Source organism: Stigmatopora argus, chromosome 6 (assembly GCF_051989625.1).
Source record: "Stigmatopora argus isolate UIUO_Sarg chromosome 6, RoL_Sarg_1.0, whole genome shotgun sequence".
Classification (NCBI taxonomy): Eukaryota; Metazoa; Chordata; class Actinopteri; order Syngnathiformes; family Syngnathidae; genus Stigmatopora; species Stigmatopora argus.
In genome coordinates this window covers 14,913,813-14,933,596 of record NC_135392.1, presented here as the reverse complement: position 1 = coordinate 14,933,596, position 19,784 = coordinate 14,913,813, and the positions used below count along the sequence as shown (strand labels likewise).

The window sequence follows — 19,784 nt, the reverse complement described above, 5'->3', positions numbered from 1 at the left end:
CACTCTGTTTTAAGCAATCTTTTCCCCCCAACTACACTTCTCACTGTAGGTTTCTATGTGTGATCATTCGCCACCTATTCACAGGTGTGTTTTGTAGTTGTGATGTTTTCCACGACCAGTGGTCTTCTGTAAAGTCCTATCTTGCATTTGTGGGCTATGTAATGTACTACTTGACTGAGGTGATGACTTTGGTGGTAATAAAATGTAATTCACCTGAACTCGGTGATTCTTTTTCGTGGTTTCTATGTGATGTCTTTTTCACTGCAGATGTGATATGAAGAAAATTGGATTTTAGCACAATAACCCTCCAAGAGACATGCCTGAATTTGAACAATTGCTGGCAAGTTTAATCTGGGGTATGTTACCTCAGCGCATAGATACCAGCTCTGTGGTAACACCTGTGTTACATCATGATATAAAATTATGGAGTTTTACTTTCCAGTGTCTTTTCAAACTTTTAACGTAACCCTTAATGCCAAAGGAGATCACGTTCTATTAATTTTTGCCTAAAATGCACATGAAAAATGTCAACAATAAAAAATAATGCCACAGTAGTAACAGTTTAAATGACCAGAATACTTGTAATTACATCAATATAAGCTGAAAATAGTATGAACTAATAGTAATGGATGAATGTAGAATGTAATTGCTATTTTGTTGTACAACTAAACTGTCATCATGAGCCTGAGCTGTATAAAAAGGTGAGGGTTGCACAAACACTAAACTTTGAGGTGGAATAGAGTTGTAAGACATTGTCATCAGGGTCACAAATGTGAACAAAAATGAGTGATTGCTGATTGTTTGAGAAAAGAAACCATTATATGCTTTTAAAGGATAATATATATTTTAAATATCTACTGTTTTATTGTTTTTTGTGACACCAATTATGGTTTTTGTAAAATGTAATGTACATCCAAATGCAAAAGTGACTTCCAGGTAAGGTAATAAAAAATAAGAATTAACTTACCTTGGTGGACTCCATTTTGATACCTTGATAGTATTAAATGGGTTTTGCAGGTGAACTTCAGCTTCATCATCATTCTTTGACGTGTTGCCCACATTAGTTAGAAACACCCCACACTGAATGTTTTCTCAAGTTGGATGAACTGAGGGTGCCCTCTAGTGTCAGCTCTGTTTCCCTCCTTATGTAATTGTACTTCAGGTCCTACTGCCAATTTTTTATTTTCCTATTTCCCAACTAATGGCACAAATAGGCACAAATACATGTTTAATTTTCCAGGGCAGTTGCTTTGAGTTATTATAGTTATGATTTTCATACAAAGCAGTGCCCTAATATAAAAACCATAAGGAGTTTGCTATTGAATGTTATAATATCAGGGGGAAGAATAATAGTTTTCCAATAACTATTACAATGAAGAGAATTTACACAAATATGCATATGTAACACTTCAACAGATACAGCTTTATTCCAGAAAGAATTGGGCAGAACATAGAAAACATCCATTATCAAGTTAATCACAATGAGTGAAGTTGGGAAGTGGGGGGCATTCCATTTGTTATAAAATATAGAGCTTTAATTTATGAAGTTAGCAACAATTATGGGATGGTGCAAGAAATTTACACAGCTAGGTCAGTACAATAAAATCACCTCTTTTTATTTCATTCTTTTTCATAAAATCTGATACCGTGAAAAGAATGTGTAAACTTAGAACTTTTATTCTGCATATTTGCTCAAAATGTGCTCTAATTCAGGTTCAATTCAAAAATTGATTAAATTGAGGAGCAGCTAAAGCATCTTCAGATGTGTACAGGATTGCTGTACTTGACCAAAAATGAGAAGAAGTGAGTGCCCAAGAACCAAATGGGTCAGAATGATATTTTACCATGTTTCAAACATTATCACGTTTAACCAATTCATAACAATATACAGGATATAAAATTTACATGGAAAGTACAAATAACATGGTGGATTCAGTCCACATATAGAAGCAAAGTCATTGTAACACATATTTATCATCGGTCCAGTTAAAATATTTAATTATTGTATGTTTGGAGCTGCTGTACATTTACATTTGTTCTACCAAGTGTAATTTATTAGCAATGACTCTCATAACCTATTAGCCATCTGCTAGGGAGATGAACAGGAAAAAATAGACCACACATACAGTACGTCTTATCAGAAATACAGTACAAATACATGTTCATGCATACAAAGAAAGCCAGCTTCCCAATATTTGGTTAGTCACAAAATTGTTACAATGCGTAGTTGTGCATACTGTAAATGAACATTTCCTTTCCAAACATGGAAGTCAGATGACAGACGAACACAAGGTCTATCTATGCACCAATTCCCAACCTAAGCAACCTCAACTTTTTTTTTAATTATTACTTTTTTGTAATACAGTATTCACAGACATCCACAAGTGTGCTTGTTGCATTTGGCCCCAACCGTCGGCCTTTAAAATTACAAGACGAATGACCTTTGTACAAAGTTTGGACAATTTATTGCACCACAGTCTCAGCATATATCCAGTTTGCATTTGGTAAAGCCGCACCACTATATCTATATTTTAACCAACTGTATTGTTCATCTAAGAATGACACGCAGCATAATGCATTCTAAAAGAAGAAAATCCCTGTTTTATTTTTTTTAAATGCCCTGATTAAAACTGAATAATTAATGATTTGGTGAGAGAACTGTTCCTCCTCAACAGGTGGGAGCATTCTTCATGTCCATGGTGCCCTTAAAATCCACATGCATCGGCGTTGGGGTTGTGCACCAGGCGTTCTTGCAAATGTCCTGGTACCACGTCAAAACAGTCAAAAAACAACAGCGATCCCATCACCTCTTATCAGCCATACATTTTCCCCTGTTACATAAAGAGCTTCCTGGCTGGGCTCCATACAGCTTACAAGTACAAACTGTCTCTAATGTTATATGTCAGGTGACTTTTGTAATGGCAGTAACAGTAACAATAAATTCAACAACATTTGCCCAAAGTTACCTATACACAAAGAGCCCGTTTTCTTTTAAGTACAAATAAATCCACAGAATGATAGGCCTACTATATACAACCTAGAATAAATACTGAGTAGCATACTGAACGTGTTACGGTTTGAAACATTGCATGTTGGAGCTTGGGCCTAAGCTTTGTGTACTCTGTTTCTTTTAATATTGATGAGGGGTTGTGTATTTCTCTTGGTTTTGATATACTCAATAAGTCAGCTGTCATGGTGAGGGGCAGAGGGGGCGTTTGAGAGTGTTTGGTAGCATAATTGGCTACCTCATGTCTCTACATCCACCTGCTCTTTTCCCTCCGCGAGCTCCGCATGATGCCGGCGGTTGCGAGGCTTCTTCTGCTCCTTGAACTCTTTCGTGTCTTTGACTTTAAGGGCACCCTGACTGGGGTCTCCAAACTGCCAGTAGTCCTGGCAATACTGATTGATGAGGCTCATTTCTGGTTGGCTGAGAATGGTCAGCAGGTCCTTGTACTGCCCTGCACTTGGTGTCCACTGGGTGCTGGAGTGGAGTGATGGCTGAAAGGCTCCACCGCTTTCCACCAGGGCGTTATTGACGGCGAGGCTTGACAGCACCACCAACTGCAGCTTAACGAGGGTGTGCTTGAAGTTCTTTTCCGTGGCAGTGCACTGGTACATGCCGGAGTCGGAGGGCTGCAGAGACCGTAGTAGCAGACCTTGCTCTGTTTTTAACACCCGGCTGTCAGTACGTATCTACATAATGAAAGAAAAGGAAAACAAACACTTGTTTTGAAAAGCATCACAAGAGAAGTCATGTCAAACCGATTTTCAACCTTCTCAGAAAATGGACCTTGTTTAGTCACACAGGGAGGCCAAAGCCAGGATTTGAACCTATGACCTCTGTCTGTCAACATGACATGCAACACTGCATTTGTAATTATAATGTCCTCTATGTTTAGATCCTAAAATCTCCTGTTCCTACAACCGTCAGCATCTTTGCAAAATATATCATCTTGCAGATATCTCACCTCCTTCCTGCGGTCACTGTTATCTCGTTGTACATGCCATTTGATGACAGCGTGTGGGGAGCGGGCCTGGCACTCCAGAAAGGTACCGCTTCCCTCCACCCCATATTGTACCATCTCAAGAGCATTCTTATTAGCTGCGGGGCGACAGGAGAGAAGTGTTACTATAGCAACAAAACACTCATTACCATGAGCTCACGTCACCCAAAATCTTGGGAGTGGCAAATCAAAGCACTTGACTTCCACAGATTACCATAAAACTGTCAAAATATAACCAGTAAGGCACGAGTACCAGTATCGTTTAGGTGATCTGATGAATATACAAAAGGAGTCAAGAAAGGCTGAAGCATGAACGTAAATAAATAATAAGTGCCTTACCGTTAGAATTGAAACCTCGACACTGTCGAATCGGGTTCCCGTACTTGACGTCCTGTCTCCGGCTGCGTCTAAAGGGGTCAGACCAGTATAGTGGGGAAAAAAAGAAAAAAGAAAAGGCATAAAGCAATGGAAAGCCCTTTAAAGCATTTAATAACATACAGTATGATAACATCAATGTTTCAGATTCCATAAATTATAGTCGTAAAAGCGGGGATTGAATGTCAAAACTGTGAGGCAGACATGCTAAACCCTCCCTAACCATGATGCCAAAAACATACATTAATAGAATAATATATGATAGAATTTAAAAGAAACAATTTTGGTCACACTTTGTCCAATAGGCGTTGTGAGGGAACATTATGATGCGTGCATCATGTGATGTCAGTAGAAAATACATGTTATATACCGCACTCGAATATCAGAACACATCCCTTAGGTTTATGGTGCAGATGTAATATTAATTTCACCAAGGATAAACAAAATACTGTACATATGCCTTTGAGTATTGTGATATCATCCGTGTACAATGCTCTGTTTGTGTTCAGTTTAACAACAAGCAAAATACATTGTATGACCGATAAAATGCTGGCTGAAAACACACAGTTTTGGTGGATACCTCTTCTGGGAAGCGGAGTAGCGGGAACACGACTTGCCGTCCCATGCGCAGTATGGGTCTCTGGCCAAACAGCAATCAGCACACGCTTCTCCATAAACGTCACAGCGGTGAAGCGCTAGCTGCGTCAGCCCAACTGCAGATGAAACGTACAGCTGTTGCTGTTGAGAGAAAAAGGTAGAGGTGGGGGAAAAAGTGAAAAAAACTTTTACCAACTGTCTATGATATGTATCAACAAAGAAAAGATGAACATTGAATGTTTTTTTTCTTTTCTTTGTCAATAACACATTTGTTGGCGCTTAACAAATCCAACATGCTTACCCTTTTAGAGGATACTTTCATTGTTGTAATTGGAGTTGGAACCTTAAATATAAAAAGAAAAATATGTTAAAGCAGTATAGATTTTGTCTATCTTCTATGGAAAATGTTAACCAAATGATTGAGGGCAAGACAAGTAGTTGTTAAAGATAGAATAATAATAAAAAGCCAAAACAAATGCATACCCTAAACACTTCAACCTCCTCCAGCACCAGCTCCTCAGTTAGCAGGTCATCTCTGGGCAGAACGATAACTTTCTGAACTGTCCCCTTATCTACGACCCAAAACACACGGACACAAAAATGCACACGCGTGTCAGTTAATTGCAATTGTGCAACCCTTTGCCATTTCACATCAAAATTCCCCCACATCGTTGCTTTCCCCCTCCCCTCCCCTCTAAGCAGCCCTTTAAATTTAGAAACTCTAAAATAACTTTCAGATTCCTCCTCCTTCGTCATTAGACATCAATTGTAGGCTTGATTTCTGTTGGCATTCCTGAGAGCAGGATGCATAATTTATTGTTATGACTTTTGTAGGGAGTCTTCAATGGTGGTTTAAATTGGTTGTGTCTGACAGCAGCTGAAAGCCAACACATTCCTTCGCCACTCCCAGCATCGCACGTGAAGCCATTAATCTCCTCCCCATAATGCACAGACGAACAAAGACGCCAGTTGGGAAGTGGCAGCATGCTATATGTGGGGGCTGCCGTTGTAATGACTGCTGTCATTATGTATGTACCCCCCTCTTTATAGCCCATGCCTCTTCCTCACCTCCCTGATCTTAATCTTCCGTTGCCCTCCAGGTAAAAATCCACAGTTGTTGGTGTAAGAAGAATGAGTTAGAAACAACTTAAATCGGCTAAATCGCCCATTTTCCACACAAAAACAAAAGGAAAGAATGTGTGTTCAGTTAAATGAGTAATGATTATGGGGGGGTCCTCCACACTGACCCTGGCATTATCTATCCTATTCAGAGTGATCAAAGAGCCTTTTCCTTTAAATTATCATCACAGCCACTTAAAAGTTTAGTGCGAGAAGAAAAGAGACCCCCAACTCACCAGTTCCTAAGAAAAGCACTTCATAGTTGCCATCTGCAGCTGTCACCTGGTCCACTGCGATGGTGGTAAACTCATAGTCCACGTTAGTCCGAACCACTAGGGGACGCTTGTGTACTGGGTAGATTGAGTTGTACATGGCAGGATGATTCCTCATGAAGTTGATCACTTCATCCGGATAGTCCTTAGTGGACTTCATGTTGGGGGTGAAGGTACCACCAGGACACTGCAGAAAGAAGTTAATCGTCAACATTCGGCAAGCTCTGGTGAGGAAAAACATTTATACATACAGAGGTTTCTTAAAGAAATGCTGAGTTTGGTTGGACTGACACTTTGCTGTTTCTATTTGTGGTTTAGGTCAAAGAAAAATCAATGTTATGCCAGCTTGGTGCAGGATTCAAGTGTGGGGTCCTTGCCGGGTTAGACTAGCTTCTTTCGTTAGGTGAGACTTACTGTGCCCGGGCGGGGATAGGGGATCTTCCCAGTGTAGGCCACCCACTGGTAATTGGGACCTTCCTTATGGGCAAAAGGGCCATTGAAGACCATGCGAATGTCAGCCATGGAGTATACACAAACTGCTGAGCCTTTAAAGACAGATCTGTGAAAAAGAAGGGGTACAGAGAAAAAATAAGAAAAGGTGAAAAGAATTTGCCCCCGTTTTCAAATTATTATTACGATTATTATTTTCCACATTGTTTCACCACGTTAATTTTTAAAAGATAAACAGAAAATGCATGTTTTTGAAAGGTGATTTTATTTATAGATCTCAGGAAAATACATTATTCCATTCCTGTCAACCTCTGCCGATAACTGCCCTTATAAATGATTATGATTCCCTTTACAAACCCCCAAAAAACCTTACGAACACCGTACGAGTCGTACTCATTTATAAGGGCAGTTATCGGCAGAGGTTGACAGGTATGTTATTCTAAACTATCCGTAATTGAGTGAGTAGCAATAGTTAGTAGTTTTTGGATGGAAAATCTGTTCTATGTTTTCTCCATTTGTGAATAATGGCTCTCACCATTGCTTATTGATAGCTTTGTAATGCCTTCCAAATTTATAGTCTAAAAAATAATAGGATATAAGGAAACCTATGCAAAAAAATCTAAAGGGTAAATATTTAAGAATTTGAGAAGGAGGCATGGCGTTATACAAATACAAATATATTTCAAAAAAGCTTTAATTTATTTATAATGAGCAGATAGAAAACGAACCCAGAGACAGAAAAGACTCCATATAGAACAGGATTTTTGGTGTCCTGTGTTGGTTGTATGTAGACATTACCTGAAAGACAAGAGAAAGGTGTCACATAACTTAATTGTAAAGAGTACAACATCATGCTTGACTTCATTTATACTTTTGTGCAGAAACCTTCCCCTTGAAATAATGTGCAAAAGATACTGAATGTTTATCTTTCTATAGAAATACGGATAATTGGTGGGAGAGCTAAAGCATATTACAGCAGACTTTGGGCATGAGGTAGTCTAAAACCCGTATTTTTTTTAATGCCCAATGAATAGTAACAACAGTTTACATCACAAAACGGAGTGTGCCTTGTGCTTGGCTGCAAAATGGTAAAAAAAATATAGCCGCATGAGACAAGCAAGTGATGCAGGGCTACTATAAATATAAATGCTATGCGCTCCAAAAACAAGACAGAGAACTTGTCCCACAAAGATCAGCATGGGAAATTAACTGTCAGAGGACGGAGCAAACAGAATGATGCATGGAGGGTGTTTGAACACAACCCTCAAAATCTGAACTGCAAGTGTAGTTGTTATCCACAATGGAGTATCTGTACAGTGTTTCATTCCTCTTGGGACTTGAATGAAATGTGAGTTCATTCCCGGGGAAAAAGAAAAAAAACTTGCTATATTTCTTAGTAAGAGTCTTGTACTCAACTCAACTTTATTTATGAAGTAAATCAAATTGCAGCATTGTAAATAAACAAAAAAAATGCAGTGGATATTCTCTGCCAAAGCAACTCTTGGCTTAAACTCTGTAAATATGTAAAAAGTTAAGACACAACGTCAATTCATCGTTGTTTTACTCATAACAGTAGAAGTAAAGAAATATAATTTGAGCATTTGATTGCTTAGCTGTATGCTGTTAGAGGAACAACATTGGTAAGCAGTTGGCATGCTACTAAATGTTTCGGGGAAGTTATTGTTTAAACTAGGAAGCACCAAAGTGGTCAAGCCAGTGAGTGGTTAGGTTGCCCACTCAGTGAGTTATTGTGTGACCAAATTGTTCAACAATTAAAGAATGCTCCCCAAAGTATAAGTGCAAAGAGTTTAGTGATTTCATCATCAACAATGTGCATGAGTTGGTAACTAGTATTCTCTTTGAGAAAACCCGTACTCCCCGGTTTCCCAATGATACAAAGAGGTTAAAACAATTCTTGTCAGTAAAAAGCAAACTGCTCTTCCGGACTGCAGCAGGGTTGAGACAAAAGAAAGAAATGGGTCATCGTGATAAAGTGAGCTAAACTCACTCATATCAAACCCTGAGCATGGCCCTTTTCATTGTTGACATTAATTCAAGAGCATTGGGGAGCTTCTGCATCACTCCCAAGTCACTGCGTGCCTCTATTTTAAACTGTGAGACACCCAGGGACATATCCGCCACCTCAACCAGAGACGCTACTGTTCCCACAGTCACGCACATTCCTATTTGGTGATCTGATCTGGAGAGCGTTAGTCCAACCTTTTCACACAAATAAAAAAAAGAGACTTGTGCAAAACATCCCAAAATGAGATGATATATGGACGGTGGTGGAGGAAGGGGGGTGCTTATGTCCCATGAAACAACCCCTGTTATGTCACATAAAGTTGAAAGAAGGTAGAAAGTGGCCAAAAACCAAGCACTTGTACATAAAGGGCAGTTTTCGCAGATACTGACATAGAACCTATAGTTTTTTTTCTTTTAGCATATTAGATGGAATTAATCTTGACAACTATACTTGAAATTCAAAATTCTTGTAACACATCTGGGGATTTAGTCTTTTATTTTGTGAGATGCAATACTTACCGCCAAAGTGACGAATTGCATATAATTATAGGAAGTCAAAAAGGTTCCTCACCTATTTGTTTTTTTTAATTTAATTTTTAAGATGTATCTGTAATACATTTGAGGATATTTGTAAAAACCTTTTGAACTAAAGAGATGCTGCAGTTCATTATCCGATTGGGGGAGGGAAATACTATAGCAGGGGTGGCCAAGTACGGTCCTCGAGAGCCCCTATCCAGTCTGTTTTCCATATCTCCCTCCTCTACCACCCCTGAATCAAATGGTCAACTCATCAGCAAGCTGTCCAGAAGCTTCATACCGATCCCGATTATTTGATTCAGGTGTGTTGGTGGAGGGAGACATGGAAAACAGACCGGATAGGGGCTCTCGAGGACCGGACTTGGCCACTCCTGTACTATAGTATATAGTATTAAGGAAAATATGTGTTGATAGGAATGTTAATTAACAATGCAGATAGTGTATATTGGACTCACGGAGTTCATCAAAGTGTGTCTCCATGCCATCTGCTCCTGGCACCGAACAGATAAGCCTGGCTTTCAGGAAGGTGCTCCACTTGTTGACAAGACAGCAATGACCGCCATCATCATTCTGTGCAAAAAGGTGGGGATGATACACTGTTTGTCCATACGCATATGCGATACGCCTACATATCTTTTTACTCTACTGAAAACAAACCACAGGTGGAGTCTCTTGCACAAAAAAATCTCAACATGTTGCTTTGCATTATGAGGAAGCTGAAGAGAGGATGGAGGTGGGGAAGATAAACACAGCCTCCTTGTATTTATATTATTCCATCTGTGTTATAGTAAAGAGTAAAATGAGAGCAATACGCTTTGGTGTAAGACCACACTTAAATTATTGTTCCATAGCATAAAGGTAAGAATTACTAGATATAGAGATAGAATAGATATTATACACATAGATTTGATTCATTATTCTTTGTAATAATTTTAATATATTATGTTATTCATAACAGATCAAAGGGCAGGTGGACTATAGTTTCGACAGCCAGATTGGAGGGTTGCAGAGTGAGGTTTTAGATGTAAGACTGATAGGACCCCGTCCCTTGAGACGTGACAAAACCTGTTGTTAAAAGGGCATCTGTTTGTGTACCAGGTTCACGAATGACAACTTCAAATAAATAAAACAATGAGAAGTTAACATTACAATCTCATATTTACGATCTTTTCTAACATATTCTTGGCGGGTTTGCCTTAAATGTCCATGTAAATCCACATAAACATTTCTGTCCAAATGTACAGAGGTTTTGATTCCTTGTTTTATCTACAACAGATCTATATTAATGAAATACTATTTCTTCAGTCTTTTTTTTTACACTGCAAACGAGGACGATTTGACAGAAAAGGCCGTGAGGTCAAAAGGTGAGAGGTTAAAGTGCAGTCTAACAGACAGAGGCGTGCATTGTAGACAGGAAGGTTAAAGACACATGTGGATTCCAGCACATCAGTGTTGGGCAAATAGGACCTCGGCACATAAACACTTAAAAACAGTTGGGGGAGTCAGGAGACTGTTTTCATATTGAAGTTTCATTATGTTTACATCCCCAAACAAACACGGTGCACAGTCTACACACCAGGCAAATGCGTCCAATGCGGGATTGGGTCACAGGACTTTGGCCCATCTCAGAAGATGTCTCCCGGAAGAAGAAATACAGCTTGTCATCATTTCTTTCTGCACTGTCAGGGATGAGGTGCACGTGGACGAACGTGGGATCTGTGGGTAGAAGTGACTAACATATTTCATAAACTGAAGATATTCTATGTTCATCACATGTTTAGGAAACGAGTTGAATAGTCAAGAATTTATCAGTAGTCTCTTGAAGAAATGAGAGATTTACCATTCAGCCATCTAGAGTTGTACTGGTCGGTTCGCATGGCTGTCTTTGTCCCCAAAGTCCGAAAAATGGCCGAGTCTGTTCCCATAAAATCGACATAGACCCCAGCATACAGTTCACCATCTAAAAAAGAAATCCAATAATTCAGTTTGGTAACACGTCACCTTCATTGAAGGCACCAAAGCTACTTAAATAAGCTCTTGTCTTAAAGCGAAATCTGCAGTGTTTTCAAAATGAATTTAAACTGCATTTCCTCAAAATTCTCTGGAGCCAACCAAAGTAAGGCAAAAAGGTGTTTGACTTTTTCCTTGTTTGCATTTGAACCTCAGCCTAAAATATACTGTATGCACAAACATTATGGCCAGATAAGTGCATATAGAAACCTTATTATGCCAAGAGAAGGCAAGATGATTGTCCTTCGTGTGCTGTGTGGGTCACATAAAAAAGAGTAGACACGACAGCAGGACAAAGTTCAGAGGAACATCGCTCTCTGTCCCCCTTACATTGATTGTCCTAGTTCTCTGCAGCATTCTGAATCTTTCCATCCATCAATGAAACACTGCCGTATGATCTGATTAAATAACTATGTCATGTAGTGTGAAGATAAAAAGTCAATGATAAACTTAATGTCGTCACACTTGGCTTGACAACACTGCCCGTCCAAAGATGCCAACTATGTTTTGTTCCATGCAGCTCAGTTGGCTGTCTTGAAAGAGACTCGTGTCAGCCATTAACTTTCCACAGAGAAATGACTTGCCATCTTTAAGATTTTGATATGACCTTGCAAGGTACACGGTTGATTGGTCGCCGGTCTTTTGGTCGCCGATCTTTTGGTCACCGGTCTTTTGGTCGCCCGGAAGGTAAGTGATAATTACCATTTAAATCGTTGCTCAAATTCCCTAAATACAAACTGCGAATTACTATTTAGTCATACTTAATGCCCTGGTAATTATTAGGCTAAAGAAAAGTTCCAAATTTCTCGGACTTTTATTGTTTTTTGTTGGAGAACTTGTTAAGACCCTGACTGACGTAGCTTCTTAAAGGGACAACGCATGTACATACAAACTCTTATACACTCACACGTCGGCTCAGTGAAACTGGTCATGGCCATTGTTGGCTTTTATTGATGCGTAGACTGTGTTGTTTTACCTTGTTTTATCGCCGGTCTTTTGGTCGCCGGTCTTTTGGTCGCCCGTTGTCGCGGTCGGGGCGACCAAAAGACCGCGACCAAAAGACCGCGACCAAAAGATGGCGAACAAAAGACCGGCGACCAATCGACCGCACAAGACCTTTCAACACTTTCATTACAAAACAACAATAGATTTTTTTTTCTTTTGGTTTCACTATGACAGCATACAAGTATCAAAACTTGCATTTGTCAATGGGAGGGTAGAACATTTACCAAAGTAAACATCACACCAGGACAATTTAATCCAGATAGGTTTGAAGGAAGTACAATGTAAAAAAATGATTTTCTTTGTGCAGCCTTGAATTGGCATCGATGGCCTACTAAGTTAAAGGCTGAGTTAAATTGGTGAACTTTTCAAAATAATACATTTTGGAGCTGTGACCTACAATATATGCATACGCTATGATCTCATCCAATAACTCACTGCACTACATAAAACAATGACGAAAAAAAGGTACTCACTAATTAAAGCTGAAACACTGTTGAGCTTAGGGTCATAGGAGCATTTTCCCTTCCCAGACTCCACTTTTCCTGGCTCCAAATGGAAAATGTCTTCCTGCAATTGTAAAATCAGATAGAGATGGCAATAAATTCAGCACTCTTGATCATGTCACAGAAATTCCCATGTGTTGGGAAAAAGACACTCCCTCCAACTCCTGTGGGACCTTTAAGGCCTGATGGGGGATGGAGTATTAGAATAATGAGCGTGCATTCACACAAAACATGCAATGCTAGGTGAAGGAGGAATTTTAAATCCATTCTTAGCACTAGTGCGTAGCGAAAAATCTTCTGTGTGCTGCTTATCTAGGCGTAATGCAGTCTATGCCAAATATTTTCGACATATTTCTTAGTGCCTACGGTGGTACAGGTCTACTCTTGACACCTGTAATCCAGCAATGTGAAAACAAGCCATGGCTAGAGGTCGCTTGATGGATGCCTCATGCATCCTGGGATACCAACACTGAAAAGTGATTATGAGGAATTTATGAGAGGGAATAAGTAAAGCAGTGGCATGCAATGGTAAAGCCTGTGGCAGGGCCTCCAAGACCAGCAAATCATGTCAAATCTTCTTTCCGATGCCCTGTGGGTCTGTTATGGTCCATTGGTACCAAAGTGAAGGAAAGACACTAAAAATCAGTTATCATATACACCACTCTACATATTCGAAATCAAATTTGATTATGATCACCACTCATGCAAACAGAAACATGCTGGAAGCTGATTCTTAATCTTATCATTTGAAATACTGAAAAAAAAATTATAGAAAGACACATGCCCTAAAAATATTATCGCTCCACTTCTATATACAGTGGGCAACAAGAAGGCCGAACAAATGATATGATGAAAAAATGTCGCAATTATTCAAATGCTTTATGAACTCAAATTTGGGAAGACGTTCAAATATGCAACTCTTTTATTTCCTTTACAGCTACAGATGATTAGTGTTTGCTCGGGGTGAATGTAGCCTGCTGGGTGAGTGAGTAAAAGATTCTCATGAAACCTGAAACCTCTGAGGGAGAGACTGAAAAAAAATCCTGTTGAAGGTTGAAGACTGTGCCGAAAAAGTATTATGGTCTAATGTATATGAAAAATAAAATCACTTTATGCTGATTAATTTCATCTCTCAAGTATTGCATCTTGTAGGCAATCTTGATCCTCAAGCCAATCAATCAAGCAATCACACTTTTCATGAATAAAATTGCAATCTCATTTTCGGATTTGAGCTCCAGAGCTTCCAAATGTTAAATATCATTTTTCATAATGGGAAAATGGGGTAATGAGAATTTTCACACGTCTACATTTTTTAAATTAACTGATGAGAATGCACATGTGCCGTTGAAAAGGAAGTGAGCACGCTATACTTAAATTTCAAGATAATTTGAGTTAACAGGCTTGAAAAATTCAAACAATTAAAAAACAATGATAGTATTCGTAGGGAAGACGGTGAGGTTAGAATGAAGATAAACAATCAAAACTTGATAAAACAATCTGCACCAAATGATACAAAACATGCTTGAGGTTAATAATATAAACACACGATGGCCAGAATCAAAGAAACGGCACATGCAGTTCATGATAAGCAATATGCAGGCCTATAAACAGGGCCGACATCACACCTTTAGTCCAAGTGTCTCATGCACCGCGCTGGGTTCGGCAGCACGGTTAGCCCTTCCTTTGGCCTGGGTCATCTGTAGATACAAGGATGTCTAAAACAGGAGATAGCAACACAATCTTGGGGTTACACCACTGAACTGAAAAGGGTTTGGGATCTGTTTGTGGAAATGATTAGTGACTTCCTTCTTTCGAAGTTGGAACAACTTACATGCATTCGAAAAGCATTCACGACAGGCTATTCTTATGTTTTGTAAATTAATTGGATGGAGTTCAGATAACTTAAAAGCTGTTAAAATACCGAGCATTGTGGTTTATTACAGGATAATCCCCGAGAAAGAAATAAAAAAAATTCCAGTGGCAAACCATAATGGGAACTCACACCTTCAATGACCCATTTTCTCACATACAAGTTCTAGATGGAGTGTTGAGGGGAATCTATTGGTCACTGAAAAGATGGAAGACCTTTGTTGGAAGAGGGGGATATAGAAACCAGGTGCAATAAAAAAAAACCTCATAAAAACACTTAGTGCTGCATATTTTCCTCACATTTCTAATAAAATGTCAAGGGCGAGCCTAGTTGTGAATTCCCTATAATGTTTCCTTTCTATTAAAGTCCCATTGTTCTCATTAGAAAACAAGTGCAATACCCAAAGAACAGTGAGGTTTTACTGTGCCTGTAGAGGGAGGTTATGACTCCTGGATTGGTTTAGGAAATTCAAGTGGCGCCATTAAATCCTGTGGCTAAGCGGAGTGTCTTTAACAGCTCATTTGGGGTAATAGCTGGGGGTGAGTAAATCATTGGTACCTGCTTACAGGCGTCGGACCACAAAAATATAGTGTTGTAAAATCATTAGATATCATATATAAGTACCCTAACACCAGATGCATACAGAGCAGAATTTAGGTGAGAGAAAAAACTGGAGGCCACAAAATGCTGAATTGGAGGAAGACAGTTTTTGTAGTTGCATTCCAGGCCAGGGACTTCTACGAGTAAATTCTTACCTGAGATTTACGGCCCCGATTTACAAAGGTACAGACTGGATTGTACGCGCCTGTCCCACAGACATACAACTGTGTCCTGTTCCATGGCTCAATCAGACGGATAAAGTTAGCACACTCTTCCTGCAGGGATTAAGCACAGACCAGAATTGTGTTGAAACAAGACCTTCAATATTACTTGAGCTATGCCAAAATATAGCCATTTTCATGATCATATTATAGCGCTTAGGTACGTCTCCACAGCCCAAAGGTGAGTGTCATTTATTCAGATTACAACCACCGATGTAAAAGTTGATTTTGGAGGACTACTCACATTTAACATTATTTATATTAGAATGTCCAGCCGATGAAAATAATCTAAATCTAATAACTTGTACCAGGACTATAGGTTTTCTGTCAAGGGGCATACTTACATTGGCATCCTTCCCACTTACGAGGCATTCCATCTTTCTGCGTTCAGACACAGGCCAGTGAATCTACAAGCAGAAAACCATTTTATATTTGGAGTCAGTTTTCTGTTAATGGGTGTTTCAGTCTAAATTTGTCATGGATGTCCACCAATGCAAATATTAGTCCTGCAGGATTGTCCTAACCCAATAACAGCATAAATGACTCACTATAAATGGCACAAAAAAAAATAAAAAAGACAATTTGGGACAGCCCAAACAACTATTGCTGATGCATTGCAATACAATATTTTTCCATGAGGGCAGCTGAAAGTGCCACTTGTTTTATTTCATTTCAGTTTAACAACAGCGAATGAAAGAGCAAAATCCTTAAGAGTAAAAGTAGGTCTTACAATATGAGGATCCTTGTTGATGTCATGGAGATCCAGGGACAGGATATGATCTTTGCTGCCTATGTACATGCGATCATAGTCTTCATCCATTCGCAAGATCCGGTAATCAGAAGTGTTGAGAAGGTAGGCAAAATGATGAGCTGTGCCAGTAGATCTCAGCTCTGTACGGTGAAAGAAATGTTCCCGTTATTTATTCATTTATCTCTTTTTCTCTTAAGTATTTCACATGATTTCTTTTTAGAGTTCTCTCATGGTTTTCTGCTAACACTGATGCAACCCTGTATTAAGAAGAAGTGCTACTGGGCCTGTGTCACAAGGTGCTGATAGGTTAGCTTAGTACCACCAGTGGAACTGAAGAGGTGAGATGTCTTTTAAAGCTTGTCTATATAATTCCAAAGAAGGAGACATAGTCAGATAAAATCGTAGCGTGATAAAACAGACATACAGTAAGCGACTGAGACAGATCTTCTAAACAATCTCTCTGAGTATTAACACCAATGTGCAATAGGGATCCAACTTTGACCCATAAATATGACCTTGTCGGGGGTAGTTGCAGAAGCTTCACAAAGGCTGTGTGTAAGAAAAAAAGTGGCGTTTAAAATATGACATTCTTTGGTGGTTTTGTCCTTGAGGCACTCTATTTACTTAGTACAGTGTTAGGCAAGAAGTGGTACACCCCTTAAAATGAAGTTATTAGAAAAATTGGTAATACCATTGTATTGTACAATAATATCTGTTACATGACAGATATTATTATTATTTATTTTTTATAAAGTGCAGTAGACACATCCTCTAATGTTATGGGTAACCCAATATTCCAACAGCTATGTGCAGGACTGTTTGTTTGATACAATCTTCTGGCTAGAGCACTCGCCGACAAACTAAGGAGGGACTCCATGCCGTACCATGGGCAAACACACTCCTCTACAAACAATAGGGGAGAGGCATTTGTGGATACAATTTGCATACTGTTTGACAAACACAGAGGTTCCTCTTGAACTAGAGGAAATCTCTTTTTCTGTTTTGCCATTATTCGACTGACAACAACAAACTGAAAGATAATTTGCATTTGTTGAATCACGAGTTGCACATGTAGTGGAAGCATATGTATGTAAGACAGATAATACAAAATATATGTAACTTATACACAATTAAGTTACTGACTGTGTTTTGGCTTCAGATGATTACATTTGGGAAGTATTATTCTTACATAGAAGTGGTCATCATTGGGCTCTAAAACAAAGACCATTGACAGACCTAGCTGACATCTCTCATCTATTTAGCCAGAGGTAAATTTAAAGAGGTTACACCAATAAGCAATTAATTAAAAAAATACACACATCCGGGAGGTTTGAATTCATAGCATTGCCCACCAAGGGAATGTTTACATTTACAAAGTGATGGACAGCTGTCAAACCATTGAGCTGTGGAACTACAACATGTGGCCTGATCCTGTGATTATTTGTGTTTGGAGACTTAAGTTGAATGATGAGTCCCCATACACTCAACAGAGCTGTTGTGTTTGTGTGACTTTGTGTGTATGAGTAAAAACACGAGTAGACATTGTTGCATATGTGCACACGTTTCGAGCAAGTCACAGACCTTAATTTTCAACAACGTTTTAGTATATTGGAGTGCATAGCTGGATGAGAAGCGAGTGTGCAAACAGTACCCAAGAACAATTCCGCAATACTAAAATACACTTGTAAGTTGTAACCTCTGGCACAAAATTATTTGCCAAATAGATGTAAAACAGTGTGTTCTAAATGGTGTGGACAGCACAGCCTGTTACCCTATGCTACACTGTCCCTATTAAAGCCTTCAGAAGTTGAACACCTATAGTATGAGGTGATGGTCTTGTTAAGAAATGCTAAGCCCACAGCTCTTTCATTACAGTGAATGACTCAGACATTATATCAAGTCTCTGGCACTGCACAGACCTGACATTAATGTGCATCCGATAACAAGTGGACATGTCGGCTCACGCTTGGCATCCGAGTATGATTAAAGATGTGCCTCTAGTGACCACTTGTCATTAGGTGTCACTATCCAGCTCTATAAAAATAAACCCTGACATCATTTTTTTAACGTGTAAAGACAGAACTGTGATTTTAACTAGCAGTACTGGATTTGTCATGTTTGTTTCACAATTAATGATGTGGCTTTGAATACATCCATGAAGGTTCCAGCAACATGGCCCAATTTATGAATAAAAATGGATGAAACCATTCAAAACAGGTAAACACTAGTTAAGACCACACAATCAGTAGGTGAAGTGATATTGCCATAACATAAAAAATGTATACATGCCAAATAAGGGTGTTCAAGACATCCTTTTGAATAGTCCTACTTGAATAAATGAGAAGTTCTGCCTACCTTAAGTACAGTACAGGATTTGAAATTGTAGGCTGAAAGTTAAACCATGGTTTTAATGACCCTAACAAATTCTCCTGTTAGGAATGTTGATAATCTTGGTTTAAAAAAATACTTCGGAGGTCATTAGAACAGCATTAAATATAGTGATTATAAACAATAAGGATTAACTCCTCTTCAGCATCCTTAATCAGAAGGTGTTGCAGTTTCCCCTGTTATCTATCTAGTTCAAGTTTCTCACAGTGATAATCAGTATTAACACAATAAGGAAATACCTACGACAATATAATGACAATCAGTGAACACACAATCAAAAAGATTAGGAAACATAGCCCAGCACATTGTGTGTATTCTCTGGATGTGCCTGTATTTTGCCGCAAAATCAAAGTTCTAATCAGTAAAGCCCCAGTACATTCAGACTCGAAAACTGTGCTCTTGAGCAAATGTTTTGCCTTTCTGTCAAACATGTGCATAGGTTGTTTAGCTGTATGTCATTTACAAACTTCAAAGGCAACAAAAGGAGATGACACCAGAGTTATAGTATGTGATTTCAGTGTTTGAGTTTTTTTTTTAACCAGTAAATGAAAAGGAACACCGTCTGAGCACAACACCTGTTTTGTGCTATTTAGTGACACTATGGACTAGAGAATAATAGAACAATCATATATGTGACAGTCATCAACAGCACAGTAATTCAACAACATGGGCCAGGCAAGTGAATATTATGTCTCGTTTTGCTGTCTATCAATTACAAAGGTGAATAGCCAGACTACTCTAATAGGTCATGTTTGCATTGTGTTGCTGTGAGCGCTCTCACAAGGGAAAGGGTGTGGCCTTCTCGTCTCAACAAGTTAAATGTGATCCTTCATAATGGCTAAGCTATTCGTGTGGTACCATATCCCTAACACTGTTTATTAACTACAAGTCATGACCACAAGATTTTCTACACTATTAAAAACTATGACATTTTAGGACATAACAGTTCTTGTTTACCACAGGCACATCGTTAACACCATGCCCCCTTTGTGTCCTGATGCTCTCGTGCTGACCTGGGTGCTCATCCGCTCTATAATTGGGAGCTACAATAAACCCC

The 19,784-nt window shown here is 39.0% G+C and overlaps 1 protein-coding gene across 5 annotated transcripts in view; it reads right to left on the bottom strand.

Moving 5' to 3' along the window:
• Positions 1-1,400: 1,400 nt before the first annotated feature.
• The window catches only part of LOC144075527 (semaphorin-3F-like), a 35,950-nt gene continuing 17,566 nt past the window's right edge, over positions 1,401-19,784 (bottom strand). The window contains exons 3-19 of one of the 5 annotated variants that reach the window (XM_077602648.1): positions 16,319-16,479; positions 15,933-15,995; positions 15,523-15,642; positions 14,523-14,612; positions 12,868-12,961; positions 11,220-11,339; positions 10,956-11,095; positions 9,835-9,949; positions 7,546-7,615; positions 6,782-6,926; positions 6,332-6,554; positions 5,460-5,548; positions 5,278-5,319; positions 4,960-5,117; positions 4,344-4,411; positions 3,969-4,102; positions 1,401-3,693 (exon numbers count right to left, since the gene is read on the bottom strand). In XM_077602648.1, coding sequence (XP_077458774.1) covers positions 3,247-3,693; positions 3,969-4,102; positions 4,344-4,411; positions 4,960-5,117; positions 5,278-5,319; positions 5,460-5,548; positions 6,332-6,554; positions 6,782-6,926; positions 7,546-7,615; positions 9,835-9,949; positions 10,956-11,095; positions 11,220-11,339; positions 12,868-12,961; positions 14,523-14,612; positions 15,523-15,642; positions 15,933-15,995; positions 16,319-16,479 — 2,279 coding nt within the window. In that variant the 3' untranslated portion in view covers positions 1,401-3,246. Of the gene's footprint in view, positions 3,694-3,968; positions 4,103-4,343; positions 4,428-4,959; positions 5,118-5,277; positions 5,320-5,459; positions 5,549-6,331; positions 6,555-6,781; positions 6,927-7,545; positions 7,616-9,834; positions 9,950-10,955; positions 11,096-11,219; positions 11,340-12,867; positions 12,962-14,522; positions 14,613-15,522; positions 15,643-15,932; positions 15,996-16,318; positions 16,480-19,784 lie in introns of all 5 variants that reach the window. The other 4 variants (XM_077602647.1, XM_077602649.1, XM_077602651.1 and 1 more) reach the window with 4 other exon arrangements.